Here is a 23,949-nt window from a genome sequence, read left to right as displayed (position 1 = left end):
GTTGCTGAAACAGATCTTCCCAATTGCTTACAGTATGGTGGACAGCATATACAGTACATGGCATTAACGGGATAAAAAGCACAAGGAAACAGAAAACATAGAAGACAAATACTTTTATTTCACATTGAAAATAAATGTTAATCCCTTCAAGGTGCCATTCCATTACGACTACTGTTGAATAGAAGAATGTACAAAAGCAGACTCCCATTGAGATTGAGGATGTAGCACGAGTCTCTGCATGCAGGCTATGTCTGTGTGACGGAGGAAGAAGAGAAACAGTGCAAGACTGGCTTTCTGTAGCCAATGTCCATGAAGTACCATCAACATAAAACTGGCAGCAGTCCACATGAACATGAATACATAAACAAGGTAATGAATATAATATCCTACTGTATCAATGCAAAATAGTCAAACAAATCTATAACTTATTCATTAAATACTCAATACGATGGAAAAAATGCCAAACCAAACCATGTTATAAATACGCACAGAAATAAAACTACAGACGATAACAATACTTTTAACAAACATGTGGCCACTCCCATCAACCATGCGATATTAGTCTTCAACAATGTCCCACTTAGCTCAAAGGTTTTGGCTGTATCAGAGCTGCGCACAGACTGACTGCTTCACACATTCCCAGTGAACCAAAGTCATTAACAAAGACAGACAATTGATCCAGAGATTGTAACAGATATTCTTCGAAACATTAATAAAAAATTACTTAAATTCTTTTGTTTTCACCCATTAGCAGCATTTAGTCTGTTTAAGAGGGCCTTGTAAGAAGTATACATCATCTATATTTACAATGTCTTTACAGTCCGTGCAGCTAACACGTTCACATAAATAAATGAGAATTCAAACAACAGGTGCTTAACATGCGCTACTGCTAAGGATCAGTAGATGAATGAAACAGGTGTCATCAAAAGCCTGTGGCAATGTCATTCAGGTCCAGACACACGCACAGACACAGACTTTAATATGGAATAGGGCATTGTGGGAATAATGGGAAAAACCCAACTTCTATCTGGTTAAACTAACATTGTTTAAGTGAGCATTATCTATCCAAACAAAGTGGGAAGTGTTGTTCTTCCTTGTTACAGTCAACAGGCAATTAGTGAGTTAACCATCAGATATCCGATCTCTCAAAGGGGAAAAACTCATATTTATGCCCAGACGTAACATCAAAAAGCCTTTCTGTTGATTCAATAGAGAATGTTTCTTACAAAAGTGAAAAAGTCTTTCCATCCTCTATGGTCAGACATGTCAAGGACACGTAGAGCAACAGTCCTCACATGTAGGGGACAAACTGAGAAATACTTTTGAAACACCAGCACTTATTGTACCTTACATGCTTTTGGATACGAGTCTTTGCCATTCAGACTTGTTTTTTCACTGATCGTTTAAACAGACTCAGTCCTCTAAGGACTGTAAGCACCGTTGGACCCAAAGGAAGCTCATAGTAAGCCAATGTCCCCTATAGCATAAGCATAAACCCGCACATGCTGGTTTTGATGGCAAAGCACAGCGTTAAAAACGTACATTTTACACTGAATTCATTTCTCATGTCTTTTTGAATGTCCAATATTGTACAAAATCTACCTTCCAATTATTATCTACAAGATTTCTCAGACTGTACATACAATATTTACAGAAGGCACTTACTGACCTGAGTTCTTCACCATTCAATGGCAATAATTTGATTTGGTCAAATCCTTTTAGACTTGGATAGAATTGATCCAAATGTTGGTGAACAACTGCTAAAAAAAACTGAGGATATCTGTGTGTGGCTTTACAAGAGAGTCCATCTTCAAGATGGACAGACTGTTCCCTTCCATTGATTTTGTCCTCCATTTCCAGAAGAGCCAAATATCTTCTATTTTACATGTGTTGCTTTGTTTGTTTGTTTGTTTGTTTCTTGTAAACAAGGTGGCATCTGTTGTGTGATTTCACGCAGGCGGTATCCTGGGTTCAATCTTCAGGGAAAGTTCATAGAGGGTGTCCTCATCCATCACCAGGGTCTTGTCAAGCAGGAACTGAGTGACCTAAGACAGAGACCACAAGCGGTCAAACTGACTGACAATTACGATTAAGATATTAGACACATGGGATATCCTTCCGGTCCATTTCACAGCACAAAAACAAACATCCATCCATCAATCCATCTACAAACAAACAAATAAATGAATGTTATTTCCATATTACCTTTGGTTGGTGCTCTATCCTGTAAGGTGTCTGCTGAAACTGCCGGATCTCTCGTATGATGTGGGATATCTGTGGGATCAATAACAGATCATGTAAGAATTCAAATCTAAATCTAAATCTGATCAGTCCTGTGGGATCAAAGAGGCAAAGAGGAAGTATGTACAAAGTTTCTACTACCATTTTACCAACAAGAATACACACTGCTTGAAGTGAGGTTTCCAGATCATCAGACTACAAGCCTGCCCTTCAAACATGCTGTGATGACCCTGAGGACCTAAACAAGGAGAGCATTCAGGCTGAAGAGGATATTCAGTCTAACAAACCAGCCAGTAAGAAGGTGAATATGGAGGACACTCTAACTGAGGATCTTCAGCCTGCTGAACCAGCAAATAAGAATGCAAATAGCGTAGACCTCAAACTACAAACATAGGCCCACCATTTAGCATAGACAGGGAATAGCATAGATAGACCATAAACTGCTTATTCATGTCGACAGTTAACCTTCTTAATTTTTCTAACAGGCTGGGTCATGGCTGGGTCATGGCTGGGTCATGGCCTATGGCCAGATGTGACAGGAGATGACCAAGAAAGATGGTCCTGTGCTTTGCAGCAACATGCCCATCATATTGTAAGTAAAAGCTTTTAGTTATTCTTTTAGTTATTATCTATATTCTCAATTCTCAAACTGATGTTGATATTGAGAAAATAAGACAATATGGGGCAATTGGTCTGTCGCTAGTTTGGAGTTTTAAACTCCAACTCCCAACTCAAACTCAAGTTTAAAACTGTGTTAAACTCCAAACTAGTGACAGACCAATTGCCCCTATGTTCCTCCCTATTTGACTTGTGTTGTTGTTGTTGTTGTTGTTGTCGTCACAGTTGGCCCTGGCTCCAGTTACCTTTTCTCAGCTGAATGGGGCCTTGACCACCTGATTGCTTGACCTAGCAAACGAGCATGGGATCATCTCTAAGTATAGTAAGCCTATGATAATCTTTGTTAAATGTCATCACCGTTGGCTGGCCAACGATAGCATTCTGTGGCATCATACCAAGAATACAATACAAATACCAGAAAAGCACTCAGAGAGCGTAGACCTCCTCCGTGTGTGTGCGCGTCTGTAGCCCTATTTGCACGGGATTAGTATTACCTGTGGACCTTTGGTGATTTGTGATAATTACGGAGGATGCCTGAGATCTTAGTCCCGTGGGAATGTGCCATTTCTGTCATTTGTAAAGCAAAAATTCCGCCGCAAATTACCTAATGTATTTCACCAAACACAGACGTCCGGTGATAATACTAATCCCATGCGAATCTGCATCTCAGGGATTGTTATTGCAATTGCCCGCCTTTTCTATCTTTTCTACTTTCTTCGTTGTTTTCTGTCAATATCTTGCGCGCCTTGAAACGACATATCCGGCTGTAATGTCAGTGAAAATAGAGTAATTTACAGACTTTGCTTATCCCCCTGCGAATGCGCTGCAAGTAACACAGAGGTGGGGCGGTCATTTGAAAATGACCAGAGGTCCTCAGGTAATACTAATCCCGTGCGAATAGGGCTTATGAAGGCATAAAACAGAACTAAACTGAGGAGTAGTTATGTTCTGCCGATTTAATTTGGTTCTGCAGCTCTAAGTGCTGTTTGCTAAACCGAGGCAATAATAAAGATAAAGAAACTACATATTAGTAGTAGTCAATATGGGGGACAAGCGACAGGAGGCGGACAATAGACATTCTATGTCACAGGAAGTCTGTAGTATAATGTTTGGTATGTTTGTTTAAAACCTACAGTAGCAGACAGAAAATGTGTGTTGTTGTGCCGAAAACTGCTATGTGAAATGATTGCGTTGCTGTAGGCACTACCCTACCATCTGTTTTTGCAGCACACCACCATGTGCAGAAACAGCAGTAGGGTCTGTGCTCAATGTGAAATGGCTTCATTGCCAACCTTTCTGGATTGCATGCAAATAGCAAATTAAACATCTGAATTAGAAAATGATATATTCATATTTAATACACCCTGTGTGTTCAAGAGAAATTCTTCATTCTTTAAATGATAATGACAGAAATTTGGAATCTTATTCCGGAAACTACACATGCCAAACCGACATTATTAGGCACTATGTATGACATGACTGCAGTTGTGTAAAGGACTGATAATGATCACAAGTAATGACACCATGTTCACTTTGATCTAAAATCAAGGTCTACATCAGCCCAGATTTGTAACTGGTTATTGGCATTGAAATACATTCAAGAGACTGAACAGACAGTCCCCAGTATACTAAAAGTGCACAAGGAGGCGAAAAAGGACAGAATGGGATGCTAGAGTTCATATTTCTCACAAGGACAGGGACACGGAGAAACACAGCATCTACATAATCTTACAAACACTTTATACAAACGTTTCATTACCATTCTCATTTTGGAGAAGTTGACCAGGCCCTCCTCTGTGAAGTTGGGCGTGCCCTCCTCGATGAACGCCAGGTCTGTGAGGTACATGCCCAGGTAGGGCACACAGGGAGGGTTGCAGCTGAGGGAGGGGGGAGAGGGGGGGCACATGGGTCAGACGGTCAGGAACCAGAGGAAGATGCCAATGTCAACGCTGTGTCTTGTGTGGTGGTGCCTGTGGCTTGAACTTACTTTTTCAGGGTCTCCCTGAGATTCTTAAACCTGCCCTCAGATGACACGGTCTTTTGTAGCCTGTCCATCAGTGCCTTGGTCTGTGAGACAAATGGTTACACACAAGTTAAGTAAAACCTAAACATAAAACATCCAGTCTAGTTCAAATAATCTTTTTATTTCAAATCTTTTTTATTGAGGAAACATCTATATTCATACATTTTCCAAAACATACTCAACCAAAATACACAAAAAACAAATAATCTTTTTCATCATGTTCAGCTTGAGGTAAATGAATAATTATAGGGTATTCACACACACAAACACGCACAAGAAACATAAACAAGCCCACAGTCATCCACCTGTTTGCAGACTTTGGTCCATGTCTTCTTCAGCCTGTAGAGGGCGCTGCGGTTCAGGGCGGAGGTGATCTCCAGGACGCCGTTGTAGTTGTTGAGGCAGCGGCAGATATCAGCCACAGCCAGCCACTTCTCTATGGCACTGGCCCTGGAGCCCACGTCCGTGTGGGTCATGATCTGAGATGCCACCAGGTTACTCATCTAGTGGAGGACAGGAATAATACAAAGAAACAGGAAGATATATGTTTAATTCAATGACACAGTGTCACTAAACACTAACACTAAGTACAATCATCATCATCTAGCATGTTTAAAAAAAAATAATGGTGGATATTTCTTGTACTGTAACTTAAAAAAGTCAGGATCAGAATATAAATGCAAACTACTATTTTGTGTTTTAGAAGATCAAATTTTGTACGTCTTCTCAGCGAAAAAAACAAAGTGGCAAGCACCAACTGTGTACATGTATAAAACCTACGTACAAAAACTGTGTGTGAAGAAGACATGAGCTAGAGGTGAAACATACATCATTGAAGTGCTGGCTGGTCTTCATGATGTACGGAGTCCGTTCGTTTTTGTCCACCTTCATCCATCCCTGGCCAAGGAACTCTCTGTGAAAACACAAAATGTGCCGAGAATGACTCATATAATTTGTTTTTGCAAAACTGTTGATCTGTGGTGCCTCATTTAATTACAATAGTCTCTTGACGTCAAACAGATAAAACAGCACGTTGGACGTTTTAAAATGCAGTGATAGTTCTCGTGTACTGTTATTTTCCCTATTAAGCATCAGAACAAACACTATCAAATCAATATAAATGTCCTTCACAAGAATGCTGGCCATAGCTTAATTAAAATGTTTGTGGCTCATCATGACGCAAAAGCCCGGTTCATTTCCGCTGCTCCGTTTGACTCCACAATGATCCCTGACGTCTGACAAATTGCATCATCATACGTTCTGTACACAGGCCAATGAAATATCTCCCTCCTGACTCCCAGTGCATGCTGGTCACGACTGAGCAAAACAGCAAAAAGCTAACAGGTGCCTTTTCTGGGAGCTTCCTTTCCTTCAAGGCACACTTGGGAGTGTTAATGCTATACTCATACCACAGAGTCCTCCCATGAGCTATGAGCCACAGTATGTGTGTGCACGTGCACAGCTGAAAACCTACCTTACACTTACAAGATTTGATAAAGATTCTTGAAAGATTGTAGTCTTTTTGGGTGAAGCTTGAATGAGGGGCATTAGTTAAAAGACTACAATCTTTCAAGAATCTTTCCCAAATCTTGTCAGTGTAAGGTAGGCTTTCGCTGCACACCTGTCTTTGCACGGCTGGTGCGAGGTACGTACTCGTAAGGGATGCTCCTGAACACGATGTGGTCCAGTAGGGTGATCTGTTCGGCCAGCTCCATGGCTGATAACGACTCAAAGCATTCAGCCTTTGGACACTCCGTCTGAAAGGAAACACACACACAAAGGAAACGTGTGTTTATCAAGTGTGTGCCGCTTTGGTTGTCTTTATGAGCTACGACATGACATTTGACGTGGTTACTAAACTGATCACACAATTCACCAATAAATGATATGCAAACACGAAGACATACTCAATCTTTATTCGACTTTAGACACTGAACCGAACTGACGGACATGCACACTACTCAAACTACAAACTACATGACATCAGTAGGCTGACAGTGCCACGACAGCATTGTACAGACGAATCCACCTCATATTGAGCAAGCCTAACTAAACTATCACACACACACACACACACACACAATCACAGAGCTATTCAGCAACAGCACGGAGCCTGAGGTCTGTTACCATGGCCACCACACAAGGCTGTTTACCGGAGGATAGGTCTTACCAGGATGAAGTGAAGCAGGGGACAGCTTTTCTGCTTCACAGTTGAAGGACAGACAGATATTTGCTAATTAATGCTTTTGCTCTATAAAATACACCGACACAAGTCCATTACATTGCAGAGACGGACTAGGTTGAGATGGGATCTGTTCATGATGAAAGAGATGAAGACATACCATTTGGAGAATGTCCTCAATCTTCAGCTGTGAATCGTCCTGGTCATCTTGGGAAAGGGCACTAGAGAAAACAATTAAAAAACACACACATAAACACACGCACATTATGTAGTTTTGATTCATTGAGTACAATGAAAGATAAAGAGACCATATAGATTGTAATGCAATTAATAGTCCATTTGTTTGCTACATATTTCAATTGCATACCCTACAACCTGGTCTTAGGCTTCATGCCTGACACCATGGCCCCTTTTCAACCTCTCTCCTCGATCCTCGATGCTCGGTCCTCCAGGTGCATTCCCACTGATCTATAACTAACACTGGATAGACTATCCCATAGTTGCCGCCCATCATTCTTTATCTTGATCAGTGGGAACGAGGACCGAGGAAGGAAGGGAGGATAGATAAAAAGACGAAAGAAAGAGGCCCAATATGTGTAGGCTAACTTCCATTGAACTATGCTAAGCTAGGCTAATGGTGTCAGACAGGGCTATTACATGCTCAGTCAGATAAGAGAAGGATCTATAGACTAGGGTGGAGCGGAAATAAGGTTATTTTCCAAAAAGTTGGCGTATTCCATTAAGTTTGTGTGCAGTGAGCCAGGCTTCTTTGGCTGGGGTCAGCTCTACCTTAGGATGTTGGCGGTGGCTTTCCTCTCTTGAGGCAGAAGGTCCGGATCTCTCAGAACCTCCTCCAGTAGACAGATCACTCCTGACTTCAGCTCTCCATTCATCTCAAAGTCCTTCCAAAGCCAAACATTACACACTGTAATATCACACTAAATGGATTATACAGTGATATCCTCCTGAACTATCTAATCTAAGTCATTTACAGTAATACAGTGGGGCATGTATTTGTGCATGTTTACTAAAAAAGGGGAAAGTCTGGCCCAATTCAACACTAAAGCTAGTTGTACAGTCTTCTCTCACATCTCAAGACACAAATAAGAAGTACTAACTTAACATGGAAGGAAACAGATCATAGAGAAAGTCCTACATTTTTACAATATTTGGCTATGTTTGCTAAAGACACTATTTCTAAAGACCAACGAGCATTGGGGAGGAACGATGGCGTTGCCACCTGACAACTGAGGTTTGATTCCCTAACACACTGTTGTATCCATCAATCGCCCATCAATCGTTTTTACTTTTTACCAGTGTTTAGTTTCGCATACTAAACCATAACCATGACACAGTTAGTGCCTCTTGAAGAACCTCGACAGGCCTTGAAGGAAGTCTTCCTCAACACAGAATCTTATTCTTTTTTCCCAGTTAGCTGACCCCGTTGTGCCCTTCTACCCAATCCTATCATAACCCACACCGCTGGTGAGCAGCTCTGCCAGCAGCAGCTAAAAGCACACACCCCGGGGATGCCTTGTGACATTTCAGAGCCTGTCGGCTCTGTCCATGATGATCAGCCTGAATAGGACAGGGCTGTCACAGCCACTCAAGTGGAAGGGGTCAGCAAACCGTCCCCATTACCACAAACTCCACTACTGCTAATGTCAAGTAAAGCCATCAATATCCACCTCAGATAATTTAATAAATTAATTATGAAATATCGCTTTTTGGGGGGGGGGCAAGTATACCTGGGAATGTTTGGAGACCCAGTGACGTAAGACGTTGAGCACTCGGTTGGTAGCTGCCCGGCGGATGAGGAACTCTTTATCATAGGACTTCTCTGGCGTGTTGAAAGCTGTGGATGATATGGAAGGTGGGTGTCAGGATGTCAGGATATACTGTATTGTTTACTAATTTAGAAGGTCAAAAACATATTACCTTACTTACTTTACAATATAAAGAATACACAAAAAATAACATCTGTATTCTATTGCTAAAGTAAATTTCATGAGAGTTTTACGAAGGGATTCATAGAATCACTTCTGTGACCTTCACTTCTGAGTTCTGACCTTGAGGGCTGCTATGTCCAGCGGCTGCCGTGGCGATGGCAAAGGCAGAAGCTGGTGACATTGTGCAGCGGGAGTTGTCATTGGACTGACCTGCAGAGAAAAATGGGTGGTGATCAGGTCAGTTCAGTAACCACATAATGCAAATTGATCATATTGATTGATTGTGTGTAAATAGCCATGGACCAATCAGCCCTGATATCGCATCTGCTTTTACAAAGATAGCTACTTTTACTTTTACTTTTCAGACACAACTACATCACACAATACTCAAAGCAGACACAATCGTGAATGGGTTATTCAACAACAACAGTGGCAACATGGCAATAAGAATTACTGCTCCTGACAAACATAAAGCCAACAGTAACATTGTGTAACATTTCTATTTAGATAGATAGATACTGTAGATACTTTACTTTACTTTACTTCAGCATTGGGCTATTCAACAACAACGGGGCTTCGATAAGTTCACACTTTGAGCATCTCTACCACTGGCTAGTAAAGCTTTGTTAGTGTGTCTGTTTCTTTGTATGTTTGTTTATGTGAGTGAGAGCGCTGAGCACACACACCTCCGGGCTGTCGGTAGCGCATGTGTCTGGGGGTGGTGGAGGGCGACCGGCACGGAGACAGATCACCAGACTCACTGGGGGCGGGGGCCGCCTCGGGGATGAACTTATCCAGCGACACTGACTCCAGCACAGCTGAGGAGAGGACACACACAAACAAACAAACACACACGCACGCACGCGCGCACACACACACACACGCACACACGCACACACGCACACACACGCACACACACACACACACACACACACACACACACACACACAGAGTCAGACACAGTATCCCACACAACAATGTCTAAGAGAGGGAAGTCTATCTTTAGAAACATGCATATTGAAAATGCTACAAGAAGACAAAATCATCAATATCACTCAATTGCTTAAATTGTTTACCCAGACTGTTTGAAGACAACTGTTTGTGGCAACATGACAATAAGAATTACTGCTCCTGACTAACACAAAGCCAACAGTAACATTTCTGTTTACTTCAGCGTTTCAGTCCAATCTTACATACTATGGAGAAAACTTGCTCTTAAACATCAACAATGTTTACTGTCCTCAGTGACTTGTCTGGTGTACAACCATAACCCGAGGGGTTTTCGTGATGATCCTAAGAGTAGTTTATTCTCCACTTGGAATTTCATTAAACTGAAGCACGCGTAATAAATTATGCATGTCAATTATGCTCTTCAAAACAATGACAGCCAAACTCAGGCCGGGCCAATCAAAACAGACTCGACTGAGTCACCGCAGGTTTAACACCACAACAACAAGCGCTACAAAATACACTGTTTCACGCTCAGAGAATCTCTCTCTGCTTCCATACATGTGCCAGTCCGCCATCTTGAAACCCTCTACCGTGTCCTCACATCCCCTCGCATTGGCGACAATTAAGAGCGAGAGACCGAGGTGAAACATGCACACGTGTGTCTCTTCAGACCTTTCCCAGGGGAGTACCGAGGACGACGCTTCAAAGCCAGATCTGAAGGCCCCCGCGCGGCACGAGGAGGACTCTCCACTCGTAATTGAGGGTGATTTTCCTCTCGGGCGGACGTGAGCGGCCCCTTCCCGAAGAGCCTCTCGGCGAAGAGGGCACGCCGGGCGTGTGCGGAGAGAGATGAGGGGACACGAGATGAAATTAGATGAGGGTGAGATTAGCTTCCTGGCTGCGGTTGGAATCGACAAACGTCTCTCTCTCATTCGCTCTCTTTGCATTGCTGCAAACGTCCGACATCGGATCCTACACCGGATCCTACACCTCCTCCATCCAAAAGAGGTGTTACCATCCAATTACGCTTTACGGGGGGAGAGGGGGGAGAGGTCACAGGAGGCTCTGTGGTCTCCACGGCAACATTGGGTGATTTGAGGATTCAGATGGAGGAAGCAGGAGCAAACAACAGCATCAGGCAGCAGGGTTCTACTCATCAGTGATGGAGTAGTTGTGTGTACTGTATGATGAAGCACTCACTGCTATGGTCCTCTAGGTCAAGCCACACAAACTATGTCAGTGCCTGCTGGATGGTATACTGCCATTCTCCTCATAGTGGTCAAAATCGCCATGTTGAACAGGTCAGCACAGCACTTTTTAATAAGAGAAATCCTCTTCCATGCAGTCACTTTTGTATTCAATAATCAAATGATGACCTTAGACTAGTTCCACACTTCTCAATGTTGTGCCATGTTGAGTCTCAACACCAGGTGGCATAGTTTCACACATTTCCCCAACATCCCGATGTCATGTCTGCCACGGCTGAATAATGAGTGCCTGATTTACAATTTAAACCTTTGCAGGTGGCGTGACGACTTCACAGATGATTTATATTCAAAACACATTTTCATTACATTTCCTGTGAATGACACAAACAACACAGCATACTCATAAACAACTGAACTGCAGTTTTTACACATACATTTCTCCTGGAGGAGTCAGCCACTATAATCTTCTGCTGCATATTTTTTTCATAACATTGAACCCATCTTCTAAGCCATCACACGCAGTACACCGTCATTGACAGTAGGTGGTGCTACACTGTGGCGCTCACCTCGACGGATGCTCCTCCTCAGCTTCCCACAGAAGGCGTCGATCCGAGGCAGGTCCCCGGTGGGCTCCTCCGGGGTACTGGGGCTCAGCTCGGGGGAGCTGGGCCCGCGGCTGAGGTCCAGGGGGGCCTTGGTGCTGGTGGGGGGCGGCGACGACACCAGGGGGTTGTGGGGGGACGTGGGGCTGCCGGTGGGGGACGAGGTGGTGATGGTGAGGTCCAGCGCGCCGCCCTTGATGCCCACGGGCGAGCTGAGGGAGAGCTTGCGCGAGTGGACCGGCGAGGAGGTGCGCGACGGGATGGAGAGCGGCGGCGGGGAGGAGAACTTGCGCGACAGCCGCGGCGACTTGCTGTTGTGGTGGTCGCCACTCCAGGGGCCCTGGTTGTTGGCAAAGAACAGCTCAAGGGACCTGGATATGGGCGAGAGACAATAGGAACGTGAGTGAGAGAGAGAAAGAGAGAGAGAGAGAGAGAGAGAGAGAGAGAAAAGAGAAAAAGAAAGTAAGAAGAGGTAAGGGAGAAAAAGCAGCATGTCATCATCCATTTCTCTACGTTTCTTTCCAAACACGCTTCCTGTTTAATTGACTCAACGGCCCGAGATTCCCTGCTTATGAATCCCTTGGTCCTCACAGCACAGGAGTGAGAGAAGAGAATGGAAAATGAAGGAGAGGAACAGTAGGGTGTGAATAGAGAGAGAGAGAGAGAGAGAGAGAGAGAGAGAGAGAGAGAGAGAGAGAGAGAGGGGAGGAGACCAGGCGAGAGACTGGAAGGAGCATTACTTGGACTGGTCCATGGCAAGCCTTGTGATCTTCAGGCTGTAGTCTGGACAGAGGGACGTGATGGACAGACGGTCGGATGAGTGGTACTGGACCCTGTGTGAGTGGGAGGATGGGGCAGACATGGAGGAGAGGTGGTGGTGGGGGGTGTGGGGGGGGGGGGAGGTGAGGGTTGGGGGGAGTTTGTTAGACGTTAACGGGAGGTCATGATAGGTCACATGATGCAGGTTAGTTCTGGGTATGAGTGGGCATCCTCAGTTGGCATGTCAGTTCTGACCAGTGTGTGTGTGTGCTTGTGTGTCTTTCAAGACTGAAGAGACTGAGTGAGACAGTTAAGACTGTCAACAACACAGAAAAAGGCCATGCCAAGTGAGAAGAATATTCATGCAAAATCATATGTGACTGAGTGAATGGGGTGGTGAATTCAACCAACTTAAAATGAATACCACTAGAGAACAGTGTTTACATGGTGATAACTGCAGGCATAGCTATATGTCCTGATCCAAGAACTGTGTTGATTTATAATCAAAAATAGTGACTAAACACAGTAAGGCAGTCAGTACATAGAAAACCTCCTCACTGAGTTTAGTGAGTGCTGACCTAAGAAAGCTGTGAAGCAGATGTGTAAGACACATCTGCAAAAACTGACTATATCCTCTGTCTTTTGTAGTGTTTTATATCTCAACATTCCTGCTAGTCTGTGCTCTTCCTGTATCCCACTTTTTTATCCCAGCATTCCTGCTAGCATGTGCTTTTCTATTCCAGGTGTTTTGCATCTCAGCATTCCTGCTAGCCTGTGCTCTTCCTGTATCCCAGATTTTAATCCCAGCATTCCCACTAGCCTGTGCTCTTCCTGTATCCCAGATTTTTTATCCCACCAATCTTGCTAGCCTGTGCTTTTCCTGTATCCCAGATTTTAATCCCAGCCCTCCTGCTAGCCTGTATTTTTCCTATTCCAGGTGTTTTGTATCTCAGCATTCCTGCTGGCCCTGCGCCCTGAGTCCGACCTGACGGGGATGGAGGTGAAGGGCTTCTTGTAGATGTCGGCCAGCTTGTCCATGACGACGGCGGCGGTGGTGAAGAGGCGGTAGGTGTGCAGGAAGGTGTTGAGGAAGTCGATGGAGAGGAAGCGCAGGTCGGTCAGCCTCTCCAGCAGCCGCTCCACGCTGGCGTAGCGGATCTGCGGCACCTTGCACGAGTTGAGCGTCTTGCTGAAGCAGATGTCCACATCGTCCTTGTGCAGCCGTGCGTCGGACCTGCAGGAGAGCATCAAGAGGGGACCAAACAGAATCAGCTGGTTGTATGGTCTGTTGCTCATTTGTGAAGAATTTTAACTGTTGTTGTTATTCTTTTTCCACTGGCATCTGTAAGCAAGTTTTATGATTAACAATCTATCATAGTGTTTTGGTGCCCTAAGTGTTGCCATGGCTAGTAATGGCTAGATTGTGTGCTGTGTTAAAGCTTATGGATGAATTTGAATCGTTTTAGACCAGTCTGAGACATGAACATTCTCCCTCTCGCTCTTACTTGATCATGTGAGGCACAGTGACTTTCGAGTTCTCCTCGAACACGCTGGTAATGAAGCCGTTGCAGCGAATATTGTCAATGCACTACAGGAGAAAGAGAGAAAATTAAATAAACAAAAACAATTCAGCATAATAACATGATATAAAACATATATATAAAAAATAAAATGACTATATCAATGCTTTGCTGTCATTCTTCATTCATACATTTCAACAGTACAATTTTTTTTCACAGCAGTTGTTTATTTGCACTACTGAGGGCTTGGAAAAATGTCTGTGCCTTAAGTTATCTGACATTTTTGAAGCCGACATATATTTATTTATCTATTTTCAAACATGAAAGAGAGTGCCTGAGAGCTTCATGCCCTGGCTACTTTTCCCTTCAGAAGTGTTGAGAACGTTGACAAAGAGCGCTGTACAAATATTGCAGAGACCTTTGACTGCACACATATGACACAATGCAATATAAGGCCAGAAGAGGAGCGAGGCAGAGCGAGAGCCTCGAGCCAAGTCTGCTAGCCTACTGACACGCCTCGCTCCCCCGGGAGGAAGCCTCGGCTTCTTTTCAAACAGACACTCGCCCTCTGCCACACAAGAGCCACGGCATTGTCTGGAGCTAGTAATAAAAGCCTCTGATTATGATGCTCCAAAAACCTTACTACAGAGTGTGGGTGGTGTGTGTGTGTGTTTGTTTGTGTGTGTGTGTGCATGTGTGTGAGTGTGTGTGTGTGTGTGTTTACACTGACAGCCACAGGCCTGCTCCACTTCTCCATAAAAACGTAAGGATGTATATGCCCATTGGAATTCACTGCATAGTGAGTGGCCACAATGCTCATGCTCTGACTGACTGTGTGGTCTTTGAGCCTATGGAGGATTGGATATTATGGGACTCGGGGCTTGGCTGGCACATCATTCAGGCTATCACAGTTACTTATGTGGTCATTTAACTAACTGGACTTATAAAAATGCACAGCCAGCTGAATCAACTGGGAACCAGCTGCTTTGACCGGAACCTACAGTAATCCTTAAGTGTGCAATTCAAATCTCAGCCATCAGCCAAACCTTGAGCCATCAGTGTTGTAAACGAAAGACGCTAACCTGGTCAACATCATTTAAACCAAACACTACGATAGCATCCACCAGAGAGATAATAAACTCTTGTTTTATTTACTGTTTTCACCACAGGGCCCCGACAGCTTGTGTGGGCTGACATGACCTGAGAGAAGTGGTGTGTGGCTATAAAAAGCCGACTGCGCTGAAAATCCCCGCTGGGTTAAGTGGTGAGAGGGGACTGGGGGACAGCGCTGGCACGGAGGGGAGGGACTGGAAAACACCTCCCTCCTGTGAGAAGCAAAACAAGCCTCAAGTCTCTTGGGGTCAAGGCCAACCCTGAAGCCTCAGCGCTGGGAGGACAGGGGGGGAGAGGCAAGACACGGTTGGCTGTTGTTGTGATGCACAGGCTGCTGAGATCATGTGTTTGTGTGTGTGTGGGTGTGGGTGTGTGTGTGTGTGTGTGGGTGTGTGTGGGTGTGTGTGTGCATGTGTGCGTGCATAAAGGTGCGTTGCTGGTTTATTATGGGGTGTGGCTGTCTATCAGAGCATGAAATCGAAGTCAGGCGTGACATTTCTGTCCAGGTGAATGAATGGAAAGGAAAAGTAAAGATGCCTTCCTTCCCCTTTTAGAAATGCAAACTACTCTGCAGTGCTTTTTTTCACACAGACAAAAAGCCCAGTCCAGCCCTGGGAATGTCTCCATTCATATTTCATAACATATTTCAACTCACACAGGTGGGTACTCAGCCGACTCATGGGGATTAAACTCCCCAATACAAATATGCTTGTGACCTGAAACTTTAGGCTTCTTTAGGCTAACATGTTAAGGGGCAAAGTTCTTTGTATGCATTGCATCAGTCTATTACATGTACATTAGACTGCATTATGATAGTCCTCCTTCTCAAAGTTAAAACTCTGCATAATGTTTTACAATGTTGTGTAATATTTGTTATTGTCGGTGATGGCCAGCCGCAAATAAGCCTGTTGGGCTTTCTGCCCCTCCTTACACTGCATAGCTTACCTGCATATGTCTAATCTAATGTGTTCTAAATGTGTCCGAAATAATAAAACCTGAAATCTAAAAGAACTAATGGTCAGTCATCAGCTCACTAATGGTCAGTCATCAGCTCATACGGTCGTGTGTCCATGCGGTTGGCCTCACCTGGCTGATGTCGCTGGTCCAAGCGGCCTTCTCCTGGCGCGAGGGGGCGAGGAGCACCACGGAGAAGGACGGTCCGTCCTGCGGCTCCACCACGACCTTGAACTGCAGGTGGTTGAGGCCCTGACCGGCGCTGTTATCTGCGGAGCACAGGAAACACACTGAAGCTCGCGCCACGCCTCACCTCGCACGAATACAGCCAGCGCAGCCCGGCTTTGCATAGTCTCCTCAATGATATGAATCACGAGACTCGGTGACGTTACGGTGTTAAACCATAAATACCTAAATGTTCCAGTAACCAAACAGCTCAACCATGTCGCTGAGAACAACCAGGGGGGTTGTTGGGTAGAATTTCCGTTGAGAGTAAAAATGTCTCGTTCAATTCAGGCAATCAGTCGGCAATCACAAAGATGAACATTCACAACATTCACTGTATTACAAATAAATATAAATATGACAAATAAACCTCCTTGTATCCTTGTATCCTTGTATTAAATACTCTTTGACAACCCTTTCCAGATGGAAAATGATCTTTTTGTCACATGAACTTGTGTAAGCACAATGAGTCATCCACTTACAATCCTCATCATTGGCATCCAGCTCTTCCATGAGGGTGCACTCGATGAGGGACAAGGCTCCTCCTTGCTGTGACAGGAGAGGAGAACATGGGTAAGTTGGAGCTTTCTTACGGTTTATCCTCTAGGATAACATTAGACCCCACTAAGGTAAGAATGGTGAGGAGATTGCCCTTTACACAATACACAATACAACTACTCCTATTCAGGCAGAATCAATATTCCCCCATAAGTGTTGAGCTTTTGAGGACAAAATATTGGGGCCCTACCTACAGTAAACTGATTTCTCTCTAACTTGTCTAGTTGGTCTAAGTTGGGTCCATGTTTAGCACACAAGCCACTTTATCAATGTAAATGCAATTAATACTCATTAAATGTGAGTTCTCTCACGGGAGCAGGTCTATGAGTGTGTGTGTGTGTGTGTGTGTGTGTGTGTGTGTGTGAATGGGTGAATGTGAGGAATGAAATTGTAAAGCACTTTGAGTGCTCTGAGGGGCAGAAACGTGATATATTAATGCAGTCCATTAGTAATGTGGCTCCTTACAGTTATGTGTGATAAAAGCTCATGACCCCCCCATTCCTGGAGTTATAATCCGTTGTACTTCCAGTAAGCGCAGCTGAGGGAAAAGCTCTGTTTTACTGATACACAATGCTTTATTGCTGCAACACTGTGAGCCGGCTCAGGTGTGAGTGTCTGCTCTCTGTCTGCCCACTGATTTGGACTCACCTTGAGCAAGTGCAGCTTGCCGCCGGAGGTGCGCGTGCAGATGAGGAAGTGCTTGGTGAACAGGAAGCACTGGCGCTCGCCCTCCTTGCGCAGGGAGAGAGAGCCCAGCCACGCCTTGCCCAGCTTCCCCTTCTCTGCAGACGGGAGCTGGATCAGAGAACCTGGAACGAGTGGAGGGCAGATGTATCAGGGGCAAACATCACAAGGAGAGCGAGAGAGAGAGAGAGAGAGAGAGAGAGAGAAAGAGAGAGAGAGAGAGAGGATAGAAGACAGGCTCATGGAGGGAGGACAAAGAATCTCCTCTGCTTTGTCCTTGCATCTGTATTTTCTATTCTGTTTACTGTATGTAACACTGTCTATGTACCTATGTATAAAACGGTAAAGCATCTTTGAGTGTCTAGAAGAACACTATAAAAAATATATTATTATCATTATGATTATTGCACAGACTAGGTTACACAGACTCTGTCAAAGTATATAGTCAATAATGTAAGACATAACCAGTTCACTCATGTAAAATCTAATTCCTTTTCTTTCAGTTCAGTCTGACTGCGTTCAGACCAAGAGCGACCAAAGCTGCAAAATCGCCGGAAGTAATTGACTTTGAATGGGGACGAGCGACTACAGCGACCAAAACGACCACAGCGACCAGCGTCAAAACTTAGGCGACCAGAGCGACCAAAACAAGTTCAAAACAGTTTAACTTTATGCAAATTAGCTATGACTCGTTTCGGCTGCATAACACTGACAACCAATCGGAATGCTGGCGTGCTTCGCTTGTGTGGATGTCATAAATGAAATCGAACGTTCGAATCTCTCACGCCATGAGCGACAGAATTTTTTTAGCAGCTGCATTTTACCAGCTTCAAAAGCGACTTTGCAGCTTTGGTCGCTCTTGGTCTGAATGCACAGTGAGTGGTTCAGTGTGAGGTCTGGCTGAGCTCACCTTGGCGTACGAACGTCTGGCTGGTGTCCAGCAGGATGTCGCAGCCCTCCACGATCATCCTCTCGATGGCCAGGTTCTTACGGATGTTCTCCGTCTCGCTCACCTCGTCGTGCATCATCCTGAGAGGACAGGGACAGGGGGCCACAACGTCATCGTCCATCTCTCAAAGGACATATTTGAGGGGTAAAGGTCTTCATGTTTTGTATAGATTATGACTTAGGATGGTATACATGAGACCTATGGAAGTCTCAATGAGCTCAAGACACTTGTGAATTAATTGTGATACATTTATGTATACAGTATGTAAATACCAGGTTTTCCTACACATGGACCTCATTTAGGTGTACAGACCAGGTTTATCAACATCTGCATGGAAATGTGTCTATGGATCCATTGGAATAACATTTATTTGTTTTAGACAACTGTGCTACTTTGTGTCAATAACACAACTGTGCTTCTTTGTGTCAATAACATGTATCCCCAAGACATACACTTTAAAGTGTCTCAAGATTGGGGCGATGAAAAAATGGGAACTGCATCTGCGGTTCCCTCTGCGAAGCTAAGGATAGTTTTAACTTTAAGGCTTTTAACATGTACAAAACAGGTCTCAGTGCCCTACTTGTTCATCAAAAAGTGAACTGAATAAAGCTCTTGGTAACTAAATAATGCATGGGTACCCAGCGGCCTCCCAAAAACAACCTCCCCAGTCCAATCCAAGCTTGTTAATCTACCATCACATTTGGAGTCTGTGGGAAATGCTAATTTCGCCGACTACTGTACTGCCTAGGTCCCGTACGGCGGGAATGTCCAGCACTCGGCTTGGCTGTGCATCACAGGGCAGACTCACTTGGAAAGTTCCTCCAGCTTGGACTTGGCAAACTCCAGACTCTTCCTCTCCACATGCTCATGGGGCGTATGGGCCAGCAACTCATGCAGAGTGATAATATAGCGAGGGATCTGTGAGAGAGAGAGAAAGAGAGAGAGAGAGAAAGAGAGAAAGAGAGAGAGAAAGAAAGAAAGAGAAGGACCAAAATGAGATGAAAAGAAGAGGAAGAAAGGAGGATATGGGGAAGTTTGGATTAGTGGTTTTTATTAGCCCATTGTGGTCACAACTCACAACTAAAGATAAACTGTTCCTCATCTAACTTGTAACCATTTAAATGCCATCCGGCTGAGTCATCCCAATGACATTTGGGCTGGAGAGCTGGAGAATGTCAAATGGGACTGAACATTTGCCCAGTAGCTGCCATTGCATCCAGCATCTACATTCAGAAGTGGTTTCAGTTTAAGTAGCCTTCAAGTGAAGGTCCAAAAAAAACTTTCCTTCCTCACAAACACGTACAACAGACCAAATCCAACAGAACAAATCCAGCTGGACTGGAACTGACCCTTGGCATGTGTCACACGCCACAATCACCAGAATAAATAGTCAGGGTTCAGGGGTCAGGGTTCAGGGTTCAGGGTTCAGGAGTCAGAGGTGTTTACCTGGAACATGGGGTAGGTGAGGAAGGTCTCCAGCATGCGGCCCTCGCACGCGGCGTTGGCCTCGTACTGTTTGAGCAGCTTGTCGAAGTCGCGGTTCTGCTTGCAGTTGGCCAGCACCTGTAGGCTGTACTGGTGGTTACGCACAAACTCCTGGTAGATGTTCAGCATGGGCAGCAGGATGTCAAACAGGTCAGCTGAGGACAAGAGGGGCCCAGAGTTACGCTTCGCTAGTGGATATACAGTAAGATATGATCTTTTGAAAAATTTTCAACAAATTAGTAATTAAACACTGTGGAATTCTAGACTGGACACGATCCATTTTTCAGATCCATCTGATCTTTTATGTCTCAGTCTCAAATGCAAGTCTATTCTCTCAGTATATGGACTGTTTGACTATGGACGTAAAGTTCAGAGCTGGTTTAATATCTTATATGTCGGATATATGTCTTTCCGACCAACATTCAACCACATTTTCAAATATACTACATTGTCTGCTTCAAACAGGAATAGAAACTGTCTTGTGCGTATTTAACTTCTGACTCTTTTAATTCACAAATGCTGGAGTTCCACTTACCCAACACCAGCGTTGGCCAGTTGGCAATGCGTGCCTTGAGGCCTTGGTGGAATATCTCATGCAGGAACATGATGGTTTCACTGCAAGAGAGATCCCAGGTAACACGTCACACATCACGTCACGTCACGTCACAGCTTTCAAGGGTCATCATGATGAAAGATGCTCAGGACCCAGGTGTGAAACCACATATTCTTTATTGCCCACACACACACGCACAAGCACGCATGCACGCACACACGCATGCATGCACACACACACGCACACACACACACACACACACACACACACACACACACACACACACACACACATACAGTGTATATACTGTATATAGACAAATACACACACACGTACGCCTGCACACACACAAACACAACCCAAGTATACACACTCATACAGGACAGGAGAGAGAGAGAGAGAGAGATAGACATAGAGACCTGTTGAGGAAGATGCTGCTGACATCGTCGTGGCTGATGGGCGGTTTCTTGGAGCTGGCGGCCATGCGCAGTGGGCGCAGGAAGCAGTTGACCAGGATGGAGAGCTGCAGCACGTACTCGGTCTCGGCCTCCACCATGTTGAAGACGATCTGGTTGCGCTTGCGCATGCTCTCGGCGTGCGGCGAGGCGATGTAGTCCTGCACGATGATCTTCCACTTCCGCCGACACAGCCAGCCACGCATGAAGCTCTGCACCTGGAACAGACACACACACACATGCATATTAGTAGATATTACGCACCAATGTACACACACACACACATGCATATTAGTAGATATTACGCACCAATGTACACACACACACACATGCATATTAGTAGATATTACGCACCAATGTACACACACACACACATGCATATTAGTAGATATTACGCACCAATGTACACACACATACACACACACAGACACACACTCATATCAGTAGAGATTACGCACCAATGTACGCACACACGCACACACACACACATGCATATAATCAGTAGATATTACACACCAATGTACACTCTCACGTACACACACACACATATGTATCAGTAGATATTATGCACCAATGTACACTCAATCACACACACACACACACACACACACACATTAAGACAAAGACAGACAATCAGACACACACCCACACACATATCTGTATGTGTACATTCACACATACTGTACACACACAGTATTATACACAATCAACATACGCACGCACAGACGCACACACACGAAGACACATACAGTATGTGCACAGATAGGCTTTGATGACACTGCAGTGAGTGATGCAGGGTGGCGAGGTACACAACTCTTAGCTGAGATCATGGTGATCTCTGACCAGAAGCAGAGGCAGCTTTGCTCTGTTATCTCATCGGTAGCCCTTCATTCTTTCATCTCTCTGTTTTAAATGGATGCTAAACAAGCAATCACTATATCAACCACAATACTGTAACCCAAAGGATAATTCTGTCTGTCTAAGAATGATTTTGCTGCTGTGATAAGTACCTTCTTGATTTTTTTGATATCGGGGTCTTCCTCCTCCTGACTTGATTGAAAGGGCAGCATCATTTCCTTGGCTTTATTTAGAACCAAAATCTAAAGGAGACACAGGACAGGCAAATGGCAAGATTTTGACAAAGGGGAAAAAACAACATTTACCATCCATTTTTATCTTCTTCATCTTGTCCCATTTTCCCAATCATTACACTGTAAATTCTACATAACAAATAGGACACAATCAAGATGTCACTTATGTAATAATGTCAGTGTCAGTGGTACATGCTCTACACAGATATTATATTACATAATATGATGTTAGACTTATTCTCTTTTGCTCAATGCTCAATGTAAAATGAATGAGTGAATCAAAGCGTGTTATTTTGCTGAGAGCAGAGACGGCGCGGACCTCCGCCTTCAGGCGCTCGATCTCGGTGTCCTGGTCCTCCAGCTGCGTCCTCAGCTGATTGGCCGCCACCTTCTCCGTCTCCATGATCTGCACCAGGTGGATGTACTTCTGCATGAGCACCTCGCGCTCGATGATGATGTCAGAGTAGCTGCGGGCGACATCATCGCACAGGGCAGAGGCAAAGAGACAAAAACACGGTTGAGGCGTTTATTGCTTTGGCCTTCTCTCTCTGTTCTGTATTATGCAACACTCTAGACTAGAGTTGAAGGTGTGAATCGCGTGGATAGGGCTCATTAACAAACAGACGACATCCTAACAGAAAATGTGGTCACAGCTTTGGACAGCACAGTGTGGAAGTGGAAGAAGACACATTTCAAATGGATTCAATTAATGTACAGCAGCACTCGCATCTGTCTAAAACAGCCACCCGATGAGAAACGACATCCATTTTAATGTGCTACTGCACTGCGATCCTTGTGTGAGGGTGTAAAAGATTGCGAGCAGCTTTTTTGCAAATTCTCAAAGCGCTCGCTGCCTGCGCTGGGAGGCCGAGGGATGCGCGGTGCGCTCGGCGAGGGCAGGATTGTGCAGCTGCCCGTGCGAATGTGCGATGTGCAAATGTGCGCTAGCGAGAGCGAGCGAGAGCACACGACTGATTAAACAAACGCAAGGTAATTCATGAGAGAGTCGTTACCCTTTCTGAATTCAGCCTGTCTCAGCGAAAAAGAGAAAAAGAGAGAAAGAAAAAAAGAAAAAGAAAAAAACACAGCACAACCCAGAATCAACCACTCGCAAAAGATTTAAGGCCCTATGGAAGGTCAGACCAAATAGGTCACGGCACTGTGATGCAAGCCCTTTAAATGCAGGCCTAGCTGCACACCAGAGAGTGACCTGAAGTTGACCCCGGGAGGAGAGCGGAGAGAGCGGGGAGCGGCAACTTGCAGATGGAGGAGGGAGGGTGCATAAACATGGGGATTTGTGTGGATCACCCAACAGTCATTTCAGTCTTTGAGTGCACCCTCTAAACACCAAGCATCTGTCTCAACTATACCCACTTTCCTCTACCCATATATACACACGCACACACATCCATGCATGCACGCAAGCAAGCACGCAAGCAAGCACGCACGCACACACACACACACACACACGCACATGCAGTGTCACGGCATTGGAAAATACACACTCAAATCCTCACAAACACACACAAAATCCCTATAGTCATTAATACTTTGATGATGCCGTTGTCTGTGTACAACTATAAGATGGAGACAGACAGATCATTTCTAAAGCGAACGACTGAGCTGTGCTGTGTCGAACTCCAACTGATCACCTGGCAGAGGTAGAAGGTCCCTAGAATTAAGCCTCATCACATAATGGCTATTCTTAACAGCTACATTTTTATGCTTCATTCTACAGAAAAAGACATGTTCTTTAATACTGCTTTACTGTAATACTGCTCATCGAGGATCACACTCCACACTAACCACACTAGGCACTGTAACTAAAC

At 44.6% G+C, this 23,949-nt stretch overlaps 1 protein-coding gene across 1 annotated transcript in view; it reads right to left on the bottom strand.

Moving 5' to 3' along the window:
- Nucleotides 1-99: 99 nt before the first annotated feature.
- rasgrf2a (Ras protein-specific guanine nucleotide-releasing factor 2a) overlaps nt 100-23,949 on the bottom strand; it is a 31,436-nt gene continuing 7,586 nt past the window's right edge. The window contains exons 3-28 of the mRNA XM_062528155.1: nt 22,440-22,587; nt 22,040-22,129; nt 20,994-21,247; nt 20,557-20,636; nt 19,983-20,176; nt 19,345-19,454; nt 18,498-18,616; nt 17,552-17,712; nt 16,828-16,894; nt 16,253-16,389; nt 14,039-14,121; nt 13,519-13,767; nt 12,515-12,607; nt 11,739-12,145; nt 9,700-9,831; nt 9,134-9,223; nt 8,813-8,919; nt 7,854-7,966; nt 7,225-7,285; nt 6,536-6,639; nt 5,711-5,795; nt 5,188-5,385; nt 4,847-4,926; nt 4,619-4,736; nt 2,206-2,274; nt 100-2,045 (exon numbers count right to left, since the gene is read on the bottom strand). Coding sequence (XP_062384139.1) covers nt 1,950-2,045; nt 2,206-2,274; nt 4,619-4,736; nt 4,847-4,926; nt 5,188-5,385; nt 5,711-5,795; nt 6,536-6,639; nt 7,225-7,285; nt 7,854-7,966; nt 8,813-8,919; nt 9,134-9,223; nt 9,700-9,831; nt 11,739-12,145; nt 12,515-12,607; nt 13,519-13,767; nt 14,039-14,121; nt 16,253-16,389; nt 16,828-16,894; nt 17,552-17,712; nt 18,498-18,616; nt 19,345-19,454; nt 19,983-20,176; nt 20,557-20,636; nt 20,994-21,247; nt 22,040-22,129; nt 22,440-22,587 — 3,445 coding nt within the window. The 3' untranslated portion in view covers nt 100-1,949. The remainder of the gene's footprint in view (nt 2,046-2,205; nt 2,275-4,618; nt 4,737-4,846; nt 4,927-5,187; nt 5,386-5,710; nt 5,796-6,535; nt 6,640-7,224; nt 7,286-7,853; nt 7,967-8,812; nt 8,920-9,133; nt 9,224-9,699; nt 9,832-11,738; nt 12,146-12,514; nt 12,608-13,518; nt 13,768-14,038; nt 14,122-16,252; nt 16,390-16,827; nt 16,895-17,551; nt 17,713-18,497; nt 18,617-19,344; nt 19,455-19,982; nt 20,177-20,556; nt 20,637-20,993; nt 21,248-22,039; nt 22,130-22,439; nt 22,588-23,949) is intronic.

The sequence above is a fragment of the Sardina pilchardus genome, chromosome 23 (assembly GCF_963854185.1).
Source record: "Sardina pilchardus chromosome 23, fSarPil1.1, whole genome shotgun sequence".
In the NCBI taxonomy this organism is placed as follows: domain Eukaryota; kingdom Metazoa; phylum Chordata; class Actinopteri; order Clupeiformes; family Clupeidae; genus Sardina; species Sardina pilchardus.
This window is presented reverse-complemented; position numbering and strand designations above follow the sequence as displayed.